This window comes from Rhizophagus irregularis, chromosome 13, assembly GCF_026210795.1.
Source record: "Rhizophagus irregularis chromosome 13, complete sequence".
Taxonomy (NCBI): Eukaryota; Fungi; Glomeromycota; class Glomeromycetes; order Glomerales; family Glomeraceae; genus Rhizophagus; species Rhizophagus irregularis.
The window spans coordinates 4,324,208-4,337,034 of record NC_089441.1 but is presented as its reverse complement, the minus strand read 5'-3'; the positions used below and the strand labels follow the sequence as shown (position 1 = coordinate 4,337,034).

At 24.8% G+C, this 12,827-nt stretch overlaps 3 protein-coding genes across 3 annotated transcripts; all 3 read left to right on the top strand.

Moving 5' to 3' along the window:
* Nucleotides 1-220: 220 nt before the first annotated feature.
* On the top strand, nt 221-1,385 carry OCT59_005562 (uncharacterized protein; the record flags this gene model as incomplete). Its single annotated transcript, XM_025322526.2, has 3 exons — nt 221-679; nt 755-826; nt 907-1,385. 3 exons carry the CDS (start codon nt 221-223, stop codon nt 1,111-1,113), a joined length of 738 nt encoding a protein of 245 aa, XP_025166038.1. The 3' UTR covers nt 1,114-1,385.
* Nucleotides 1,386-9,324: 7,939 nt separating this feature from the next.
* Nucleotides 9,325-10,708, top strand: OCT59_005561 (uncharacterized protein; the record flags this gene model as incomplete). The annotated part of the gene is made up of 4 exons (XM_066138435.1): nt 9,325-9,393; nt 10,161-10,169; nt 10,352-10,458; nt 10,666-10,708. 4 exons carry the CDS (start codon nt 9,325-9,327, stop codon nt 10,706-10,708), a joined length of 228 nt encoding a protein of 75 aa, XP_065997566.1.
* A 92-nt stretch (nt 10,709-10,800) lies between these two features.
* On the top strand, nt 10,801-12,576 carry OCT59_005560 (uncharacterized protein; the record flags this gene model as incomplete). The annotated part of the gene is made up of 2 exons (XM_025320945.2): nt 10,801-11,738; nt 11,826-12,576. The coding sequence occupies 2 exons, from the start codon at nt 10,801-10,803 to the stop codon at nt 12,424-12,426; spliced, it is 1,539 nt and encodes a 512-aa protein (XP_025170221.1). The 3' UTR covers nt 12,427-12,576.
* Nucleotides 12,577-12,827: the final 251 nt, after the last annotated feature.

Here is a 12,827-nt window from a genome sequence, read left to right as displayed (position 1 = left end):
CTAAAAAAAAAAAAATTTTAACTCTTAAATGATTTTTGAAATTTTATTATTAGAAATTTTCATCTTTTCAGTTATAATAAGTTCAATACTTACAAAATATTTTCCAAATTATTATTTTAATTATTTTTTTCTTTACTTTTTCGTATCAATTTTCACGATCATAATTAATATAATTTTGATTTATTTTTATATAAAATATAATCAAAAAATTTAATTAATTATGACAGATAATAATAGTAATAATAACAACAATAATAATATTACATTTTCACCTTTTATATCAATTCCTACAATTCCTACAAATCCATCATTAAATACCACTTTTCCATCATCATCAAGTGATATTTTTTTATCTACTAATACTACTACTACTACTACTATAACACCATCACCATTAGAATCATTGACGATAACAAGTTTATCAACTTTAGAATCATTAATAGAATCTAGTGGAGAATTATTTAATTCATTATTAGATTATTCTTCTTCACCTTTAATAAATAAAGAAGGTAATAGTGGTGATAAAAATAATAATAATAATAATAATGAAGAAGAAGAAAAAAAACGACAAAAAGTTATATTATGTTATGAAATTTATAAAAATCATGAAAAAGAATTGAAAGAAAATATTGATAATATGGAACTTCAAAGAAAGAAGGAGATTGAAAAAAAAGATGAGGCAAGTTTTTTTATAAAAATATTTTTTCCCATAAAATTTTTTTAATAACGTGAAAGATTAATTAATATTAATTAGGTTAAAACCGAAAGTTCAACGAGTAATACTGCAATTAATGAATTGATTAAAACTCGTGATTCACTATTACAGGTACTTTCTTTATATATTTATGATAAGTTGAATATTAATTAATAAATTCTTTTTCTTAAAAAAAAAATCAATTTTTTTAGGAATCTGATACCCAAAAAACTCATTTAACAAATTTATTGGAACAAACTTATAAATTACAATTTCAAATACAAACATTATTAGCATGTAGTGAACAACAACATGTTATTTTACCTACTCAACCTGAACAACAACAGCAACAGCAGCAACAACAAGAAGGAGGAGAAGGAGGAGGAGGAGAAGAAATTGAAATGAAAATAGAACCATAAAATTCGTGATTTTATGGTTATACATTGTTGAACCAATAAAATAGAAATTGAGATTTCAATCGTGATATATTATCTACTTTGTGAGGCTTTAGGTTTTAAGATAGGTTTCATGGCTGGATCATTTTTGCATATAGATGTGTATATATATATATAATTTTCTTATGTGTCAAATAAAATAAAAATTTTTAGAACTCTAGATTTTTGCATATAGATGTGTGTATACAAATATAATTTTCTTATGTGTCAAATAAAATAAAAATTTTTAGAATTTTAGATTAATGGGATATTATTTAAGTTTTTCATGGCTGAATCAATAATAAGATTCTTGCACTGCACATAGTATATAAATTTTCTTTAATGTATCAAATAAAGTAAAATTTTTTAGAGCTTTAGATTGATCTATTTAAGCATTGTCTTTTACGTTCGTTATTACATCTCGTGTGTTAAAATCGGGATGCTCATTAAGTCATTATACGCATTGAAAAGATATTTATTAGCATATATTCACAATTAGATGCATTATCTATAAGTCTACAATCCGGGTGTGGCGTCAGTCATGTGAATTTGACACGTCTATTTATCCGTTGGAATTGTTTATTGACTTATTTCTTCCTTTTGGAAGATCTAAGAAAGCATATCGCGTTCAGTGAGATGAATTCCCGAAAGTACATATCTCATAATATAGGATTTCCTATGACGTTCATCACGATATTTCTTCCTTTTTTGGAAGATCTAAACGATCGGAGAGATATTCTTAGTTACAGGATTCCCTGGAACTTCTAAAGAGCACGTATCTTATAGGAGACACGATATTTCTTCCTTTTTGGAAAATATCCCTTATTGCATTCAGTGAGAACTCCAATGAGCACGTATTTCATAACATAGGAGACATGACATTTTTACGATATTTCTACCTTTTTGGAAGATCTAGGAAAACAGGAATATCCTTTATTGCATTCAGTAATTACAGGATTCCCCGGAACAGGATTCCCCGGAATTTCTAAAGATCACATACATGACATTTTACGATATTTCTTCCTTTTTGGAAGATCTGGAATCCCTTATTGCATTCAGTAAGATATTCTTAGTTTCATTACAGGGTTCCTCGGAACTTCTAAAGAGACTGTATCTCAAAATATAGGAGACATGCCATTTTTCATGCTCATCACGATATTTCTTCCTTTTTGGAAGATATCCCTTATTGCATTCAGTGAGATATTCTTGAACTCCTTCCCAGAATTCTACGGTATAAGAGTCATATGATTTCCTATACCCTGAAACAAACCATCATAACGTGGGATTTAATGACATTTTACGTCTTTTAATGGAAATCAAAGGAGGAATCATAAGTACGCTAATATCATAATGCCAGTAACAACACCCCCCCTTACAAAAAAATTAAAAATTTACCTGTAATAAAAAAAACACGTGAAGAATTGATGTCAGTTTTAAGGATAAACCTTAATTTTAAATGAAAAAAATCAATAGCTTATTTTTTTTTTAAAGATAACTTTAAAGTATATTGACAACGGGCGGAAGTCACGGAAACGGATAATCCGGATCTAAAACCCTAAATTATAGACCCATAAAATTTAAAAATTGTTGGTTAAGACGATCCTTTCCTCAGCCAAACCGATATCATTTTAAATAATTATGATATCAATAAAAAGTAAAATTACACAGTATCTGCAATCGTTAGACCAAGATTGATGTAGGATCCTGAATAACGAATAAATTTATTTAAATGAAACATTTTTTTTTTTTTTTTTTTGAATGAAACCCCCTATTCAATTTTTGGAGAGGACGATCGATAATAAAATTATTAATCAGAATAGAAGTTATTAAAACAGAATAGAAGTCTATATTCGTGAAATAAAATTTCTTATCATTCATTTTAAAACAATTTGTAATTATAACTAATGTAAGTAAGTAAACGCATATCTAATCAACCGGAAAAAATAAGTAATTTGTAAGTAATGATTAATCATGCAAATAGATTAATCATGTAAATTAGATTAAAATCATTAATTATATAAATATAGTAAAATACAATATGAATATCATGTGATTTACTAAAAACATCAAAAATAATTGACAAAATACATAAGCCGAACCATATACTGTATAAAGTTATTCTTAACTATAATTAGATAATAAAATAATAAAATAGTATGGGAATATTAGGAAAGAAAATTTTATGGTGTGATTGTTATATGTATATATATATTTATTGAAACGATTGAATAATGTTTATATGTTTTGTATACGATACGATACGGGAAAAGTGAAAAAAATTATTTTCCTTTTGGTTAAGAAAAAAAAATCATATGTATAAATATAGTAAACATAAATAAAATGATATAAATGATATACAATAATTTCCTATTAGTTTACAATTTACTATTTTCAGTAGTAACTTATTTAAAATTACTGTTTACAATTACTACTTTTTATGTCAAATAAATTAATTAAAAAAAAAAAAAATTTTCACATATATTACATATCTTACATATCTTACATACCTTACATTAGTTTACATTAGTTTACAAATCCTTTAATATATATATCTTTTATTAAGTATTTTAAATTATTCAAGTTTCGGGACTTTTTTTTCTTTTCTTGGCAATCATTATAATTGATTTGTTTTTGTTTTTTCTTTTTTTTTTAAAAAAAACAAATATCATAAATTACAATGATATCTTTCGTTAACAAAGAACTTTTTTTTTATTATTAATATTTTTTTTGATCCAATAATAATTTTAAAATCATTAAATCATTTATAATTTTAAAAATCACGAAATCATTCTTTCAATGTAAATGATCTAATTAAAATATTTACAAAAAAAAAATTCACATCAATCATAATTAATCATAATTAATCATACATTTTATGTATTTTATTATACTAAAAGAGGTTTAAGCTTTCAATTTTTTTTTTTTAAAAAGAGAAATTAAAAAAAATTTATTCATAAAAGGTTTAGTTCAATTTTTCTTTTTTCCAAAAAATCTTTAAAAAAAAAATCCTAAAAGTTAAACAAGCTTTTTTCATTCAAAATTTTTTTTTTTACTAGTAGTAAAAAAAAAAATCCCTTTTATGTTTATGGAATCGATTTTCCATTCCCAATCATTTTCAATAATAAATAATATTTTCCTTTTTCTTTTTTTCGATTAAAAAATAAATGAACCAATTATATTTTTTTTATTTGATCTTATGAACATTTAAATTTAACCCTTTTTTAGATCCGTTTGAAAAAAAAAAAAAAAAAGTAGAACCTTGCGTGACCTGATTGTTTTGAAATTGGATTTATCCTTAAAAAGAAATTTTCCCATTTAATTAAATTTTTTTTTTTTTTCGTAAACAAAAAATAAATTTTTTTTTTTTAATTTTTTTTAAAAGATGAAGTAATCAAGCATAAATTAAAAAAAAAAATTTGATCATTTTATTTTTAATTTTTTTTATTTTTTTTATTTTATTTTAATTTTTTAATTTTTTATTTTTTATAAAATTTTTATTTTTTATTATTTTTTTATTATTTTTATTATTTTTTATTATTTTTTATTATTTATTATTTTTTATTATTATTATTTTTTTCACGCCAAAAAAAGAAAGAAAAAAGAAAGAAAGAAAAGAAAAAAAAATTAGAAAGAAAGAAAAAACATTACACATTTTTTACAACACATTCTTACAACACATTCTACAACAATAAATTTTTTTTTTAAAAAAAAGGTGGCGCGAGGTTTTCCAAAAATAATGTACAAATTAGGAAATATGGCAAATAAAAAAAGAGAGTTACGAAATTTTTTGTTTATGTTCAACAATATAATATATTCTAAATGTACATATATATATACACATATATACATATATATATACATATATATATATTACTCTTGTATATCTGTATATCTTGTATACAATTGTTAATAAAGCCAATCAAGATTTAAAGCGGGTGATAAACCAATAAGAAAAAAAAAAATTTTTTTTATGTTGATTAAACCAATTTTATTTTGATTATGTTGATTAAACATGTTGATTTAAACTAAATCATTCTAAATCATTCTAAAATATTCTAAAATATTCTAAAAATATTCTAAAATCATTTAAACATCGGTCATCGGTCAAAGGAAAATCATTCAAATTTATCATATTAATCATAATTCGTGTTATTAAATAAATAATAAACTTTGAAATACTAAAAATAAAAAAAATAAAATATTACTTATTTATTACATTAACTCTAAACGCGGAACATTGACGTGATACAGAACGTGATACGCGTTTAACTTATTCATTTATAGTATGGTCATCATTGGTAATACATGTGGATTTACTCGGATAATTATCGCCGTTATGACATTATTATGATGATATAAAAAAAAAATTTTGTTGTGTGGTAAGTTGTGGTGCCAAGTGGTGCAAAAAAAAAAAAGCCGAATTAATTAAAATTATATATACATTTATTCGGAGTCTCGGATCGGGGAATTTAAATTATAATTTTTTACTCGGAACCAAAAAATGTGTTAAATGTTTAAAAAGGTTAAAATGTTGTATTAATGTATAATGCGTATTGTTATACAATATAACATAACATAACATAACATAAACATAAGTATTCAACCCTAATAATATTTTTTTTTTTATTTTATTTTACAAGGGCGTAATTTATTTTTTTTAGTATTACCATTAATTTATTGGAAAAAAGAGATTGGAAGTTTGGCGGCAATTTTTTAACAAAAAAGTTCACCAGACCAAAGGCCAGAATTTTTAAACAATCAAAAAATTTTAATCTAACCAAAACAAATTGTAAATAATAAAGAAAAAAATATATTTTTAATAAGAAAGAAAAGAACCAATGAAAAAAAAGAAAGGATTTCATTGATCAAATAATAAGAAAGAAAAAAAAAAAAAAGGTATACAAAGTAAAAAAAAAAATGAATGAAAAAAAGTGAAAAAAAAGTTCAATGAAAAAAAAAAATAATAATTCTTTTTTTAAAGTTTTTTTTTTATTATGTAAACGTCAATGAACAAAAAATTAAGCTATTTTTCATTTTTTTTTAAAGTTTTTTTATATATATAAAAAAAATTCTCTTTTTTTAGGAAAAGGAGTTTTTTTTTTTTAAAACAATCAATTAATTTTCATAATATTCTTAAAAAAATTCTTTTTTTCTTTTAACAAAAGATGATCTACAAAAAGGTAAAAAATATGATTATTGTAATTTCATCTGTCATACAAATAAAGGAGTAAATAGTCAACTGGTACGTTGTTTATTATTTGTTTATTTTAAACCATTCGTCAAAAAATGGATTGTACTTATTTTAAGCTATTATAGTTTAATCATATATTCATATATCATTTAAAAAATTTAAAGTTAAAAAAAAAAAAAGTGGGGAGAAAAAGAACAATCCATTTTTATTCCTCTCTTTCACGATTTCAAAATTTTCAAAAATAAACAAAAAAAAAAAAAAAATATTTAATTATAATAATAATAATAATAATAATATAATTAATTAATATAATAAAAATAAAAAATAATAAATTTATTTAATTTATAATTTTAATTTTCATAAATTTTTTTCAAGTATGATAACTTGATTGACTTGTTTTTTTTTTGTTCATTGAAATTCTAACAAATTCTAACACGGGAATATCTTTTCTATTATATAAGGAAAAATTGGCGGGAATTTAAATTAAATAACGATAAATTATAAATTTTTCCTTTTAATAAATAGATAAATAGATAAATAGATAAATAAAATGTTGGAGTTTGAGTGTGGGGTTAAAAATTTTTACGTGTAATTAATTATAAAATAAAACAAAACTGTGCCGGTTTGTTAATAAATATTTGGACCACGGTGCGAGCCGCGCCGATACCAATTTATTATTAATATACTTTTTAGCCGATCCATAAAACAAAAAAAGACACGGATTACCGAATATTGACCTTATGAAAAAAATATGGTAAGTTGTACCCGATGGCGTCAAATAAAAAAATACGTAATAATATATATATAATATAATAATAAATAATTATTATATGTGCCAATGGAAAAATGGTAAAATGATAAAATGATAAAATGGTAAAAGAAAAAAAATATTCTTTCTACAAAGAGAATAAAACGCCGAGCACTGCCCTTAAGTAACTTAAAGCGAGACGCAGGTGATGATAAAATGACATTTATGTCAAAAGCAGGTGTCCGAACTTGGAGCGCATAAAAAAAGGGTTACGGAATTTTTCCGAACGTTGCTGAAAATATGTTACATTTATTAATTTTTGTTATTGAAATAATTTATTTTGTAAAAAAAAAAAACTTTTCTCCTTTTATTAAATATCTAAATTTCCCTTCTTGGTAAATTAATTTAACTATAAGCTATTCTATATTCTGTCCGACCATTGTACTCTGAGTAATGCAAGAAATGCAGGTACTAATCTAAAATTTGATTGAAAGAAAACTTTTATGGTTTATTAACGACAACTTTTTTTTTTTTAATCTTTACATGGTTGACACAATGATAATGAACTTATTTCTGAAAATGAAAAGGTTTTCGTTAATTGTTGAAAATTGCGGCTACTCCCGAAAAAATAACAATCATTCATTTTTTACTTTAATAATGGATATCTGATTAAGAGTTTGATAATAGCTTATCATTTAAACCATTCAAAACTAACTTTCTAAAATAAGCTTAGTTTAAATATCCTATCCTGAATTAGTATTGGAAAATAATTAATTTTTTTTTTCATAAGTATCTCTTAATATGAATAAAGATAAATTTAAAACTTTAGTCCCCAATTTAATATGAACTCTTTTTCGAAACTTATAGAAAACCTTTTTCCTTCTTGGAAATATTCACACGACACAGCAAAAAAAAAAAATAATAATTTTAGCGCAAAGATGCCGTAAAGATACGAAATAAGAAAAATAAGAAGAAGAATGAAACCTCAAAGACTAGAACGAAAGTTATTGGATCAACTAGTTGCAGTTATGTTTGCGTACAAAATTAACGATTGAAGGAGAGAGAGATGTCAGAGAGAAAGAAAAGGGGTAAAAAGTATACTTGGAGGGTTCTTTAACGAGATATATTTTTTTTTTTATGATTTCCCCACACTTTGATAAAAAAAACAAGTATTGAAACACAACATTTCTGTGCTTGGAAATTACTTTAACAATAAGTATATTAAATACGGATAAATATTAATTTGTCCTACTAAAAACAGAGAGAGATGAAATTGATGAGATAGAATATACTATACTGTAGTATGTTTAAAGAAAGATGAATGGTAAAGAATTCTCTTTATTATTAATTTGTATTTATTCAAGGATAGTTTATAGTAATATATTCAGGTGGTTCATGTATTGTCTCGTTTCAAAAATTTTTTTTTTTTTTTTTTTAAAGTGGTGGGAAAAAAAAATTTTATGACTTTTAAAATAACAAAGAAAAAATTTTTTTTTTTTTCAATGGATACGCGAAATTCCTCATTATTATTAATTTATTTACTTTTTTTTTTTTTTAATTTTTCTCTTTTTAAACAAATTATCGCTCGGTTGAAACAAATTATTTTCCAAGAAAATATTCTCAACGAAAGTTTATTTAGAATGACATAAGAATATCACGTTGAAAAACAGTTTTAAAAGTATATCTAAGCTTTCTGTGTTACCTAGTGATCATCTATAGTAGGAAAAGAATACAGAAGAATTTCCAGTAAACAACTCATGATTGCTGCATCAAATTACCGAAAAAAAACGTGTTCAAATAAACCTAATTTTTCAAATTTCTTTAAACGTCTCTATTGCCTCTCTCATTCCTTTCTAAATGATAATATTGATAATGAACTCTTGGACCATCTTTTAAACATCTTTAAAAAAAAAAAAAAACTTATCTCTTTGCTTGCATTCATTCTACTTGCATGATTATGATGCAGTTAGAACATGTCTTATCATGTTATGCTTTTAAAGATACGTTTTTAAGATTACGTTGGGGTATTTACCTCCCGCTCAAAGATATATTTGTTTTGGCCCTGGTTAAATCTTTGATTCCCCCGCCAAAGATTTTTTTTTTTTTTTTTTTTTTTTATAAATTTTATAAAATAAAAATTCCCATAAAAAATGAATTTAATTTTAATCTAAAATAACATATATATAATTTAAAAAAAAAATATATTTTTTATATATTGTACGTGTAACTTCTAATATTTAGCTAGTGGTAATCAAACATGTCTTCCCATCTTGAATATACAAGCAATATTAGAGCTTTGCGCCCGCATCACGCTATTCCTACTTTGGTTAATGTGCGCCCTTATAAATAATATGTATTATTTTTACTTCACCGCCTCATATATATAATATAAACGTATGATCTGATATTCGGTATCGGTTGTGACAAAACAATTCTAATATATATTACTATTGTTAATTTAGCTTAATGAAAAAAAAAAGCCTAATTATCTGTTAGTTACTAAAATAATTTCTATGACGATATATTATTTATATGTAAAAAGGTCATATCTTACTTAAACATTGGTTTTATAAATAGATTTTTTATTTATTAAAAAAATACAATCATGTATTATACTTTTTTTTTATATTACGACATATATATTTTTTTATTACTTACTTTTGTAAATTATAATTTATATTACTTATATTATTTTATATTATGAATTGTGTTCGGTTTTTTTTTTGTGTGTGTCACACGAGCGTCAAAAAAAAAAAAAAAAAAGATTTACTTTACAAGTTACAAACTCCCTTTTTCTATACTAAAATTTTTTATATTCATCATTCAACTTCAAATTTCTCCTTATAATCTCTGGTTCACCCAAGTTTGTTCTCCCTCCTTCTTTTTAATTTTTTTTTTCCTTCAATTACTACTATTTTTTTTCAGTTCAAATATTTAAAAAAAAAAATATATATATAATTTTTTTTTTTCGTAGTAATTTCGAACTTTTTTAAGCGTTGGATCATCAACCTTTCGACAAAACCTCCTTCACATAAAAACAAATAACAAAAGGAACAAATACCAACATAAACCAACTCAACCAACACGCTGGAGAGAATAAAAGTATTTATATATTTTCATATTTTTTGTATATTTTGTTTTTTTTTTTTTCGCCGAAATCTTTTCTTAAATCCGTTAGTTATTATAAAATTTTTAATAATTATTTTTTTTATTTATTTTATTTTATTTTAATTTTTTTTTTTTCCTTTTTCCTTTTTCCCTTTTTCCTTTTCCTTCTATAATAGTTCCAGAATATTTTACCACTTTTTAAAATACCTTACTCATATAATAACAACAATAATACGATATCAAACATAACGCCAGAGAGTCTCCCAAACTTTTCACTATACTTGTACGGGTTAAACTCTTATTTTTCTTATAACATGAGTAATTTGGTGGCTTACACTTTTTTTAAACTTAAAAAACCAATATAAATAATACTAAAATTTTTTTTCTTACCTTTTTCTTTTTTCTTTTTAAAAACAAAAATTATATTCGTTTATTCCCTCCCGTTTTTTCCTTTACTTTCCGAAATCAATTTCCTTAACCGTTCGAAAAGTCCGAACTTGCTTCTAACTATTACAAGACCACCATTCACGTAGCATTAGTTCACTATATAAACTTTTTTGGCATATTGGCTACTATAATATAAAAAAACTTTTTTCATTTTTAAAAAAAAAAAATTTAAAGGACAATGAATAGCCACATAAGTAGAACATCAACTTTCTCTGCCCCTGTGGTGCAGAGCAGGCTCGAACACCACCATCATCAACAACAAATGACAGAAGCAAGAAATCAATTTCATCAAAGGTCAAAGTCTTTAAATAATAAAGGAAAGCGCGGTTTTTCTTATAGTCATCAACAAAAAGTAAAGGAGACTACTATTTCATCTTCCTCATCTTCCGATTATTCTCGTAATACCAACAAAAATTTTTCGAATTACAATAATTTTGATTCGTCATATCATAGAGAACAAAATGTTGGATTTAGTAATAATAATATTAATAATAATTTTTTGGTTGATAATGGTTCTGTCGGTCAATTGCAAAGAAAAACGAGTACTTCGAATAGACCTACAAGAAGACATCAACATAGTGATTCTGTTGATGAAGATAAATTTAGAGTCGTTCCTGTCGTCTCAATTCTTAAGAGACCTCAATCTGCTACCGATTTTGTTAAATCTTCTAATACAAAATCAGTTTCTTCTCTCGATGTTACTAAAGAGGAACAGATTGTTAATAATTATCGTTCTAATAGTTGGGAAAAATCTTCTCCTCAACAACGTTCTCAATCAAAGGAACGTCGTCGTTCTGACGTTACTCCTTCAAGGTCTAAGCATACTCAACGTAAAGAGATTAAATCTATAGGATACGAAACCGACTTGGTTCTTAACAACCAACAACTTTCAGGTTCATGTGACGAATCTGATGTAAATAGTAATAAATATGTGAAGTCAGCGTCATCATCTCATATTAATAATACTACTACTACTACTCCACCACAATCAAACAACGCTTTTATTTTTCCTCCTCTTAATTACTCTAATGCTATTATCGCGCTTGAGGAAGGAATGAATAGTAATAAAAAAGAAGACACATACTCAAATTCCGATGATAATATTACTATTAAGAGGTAAATATCTTATCATATACACGCGTGTTTTTTTTTTTGAATTGATTCTAATTATAATATTTCTTCTTCTTCTTAATTTGTATATAGCTCTCTTGCCAATAAGAATTATATCGAATCTACTCCACGTCGTCTTTCAAGTACTGCCATTGAATTACAAAGTCAAGTTTCTCGTTTCGCTTCTGATTCGGATTCTGATTCTCCTCGTAGACCTGGTGGTGCTCCTAAACTTTATGCAGGTCCTACTTTCCATAATTCACCTGCCCCAAGTGATTTACCAATGCCATCATTCTTTGGTAAATCATCTTTACCAAAAGAATCTAGTCCCTTATCAGTCAACAACTTGTTCACGGTTCCAGAAAATATGTCAAGCGTTCAATCCAGTCAGGATAATTATTCTTCACCTTCATCTGGTAGCTCTTCTGATGATGAAATCTTTTCCATGGATGAACTTGAACCACCAAAAGGTCCTTATTATTATTCCCAAACGTCTACTTTGAGAAAACAAACATCTCAAGAGCTTTTACGTATCTTATCAGCTACCAATACTCGTCAACATCAAACTGCTGCAGCTTACATGGTTCCTGAACGTATGGCCACTGCTCATAATCCCATGCATGTTTATCCTTCCAATGATTTAAATGAGCTTTCAGAAAATCTCAGAAGTTTGTTGAAAATTCACGGGCAGTAAAAATTAAAATTATATGTGGAGAAAGAAGAGAAAGTGAGAAGTAGTGTCTTCTCGTGTAGAATGTGTCTAGATATTATTACTATTCAAGGGAAACATGAATTGACCTCTCTGTTTCACCTTTCCTCTTCAATGCGGCGATATTATTAAAAAAAAAAAACAAAAAAAAAAATTCATTTTACATATAAAATTTTCTAGACGTGTGGCACTTCCTTCTGTTATTATATAATTTTTCATTTTTTTTTGCATTTTTCCCTTTTTTCTGCACCTGTACATTTTTTGTTGCAAGTTTTATTTTTTTTCTGTTATAATATTTTCATTTTCTTTTCTTTTTGCTTTTTTATTACCACCATTCTAATAAATAATCCACCATATTACCTCCCCTTCCTTTATTATTTTTTTCT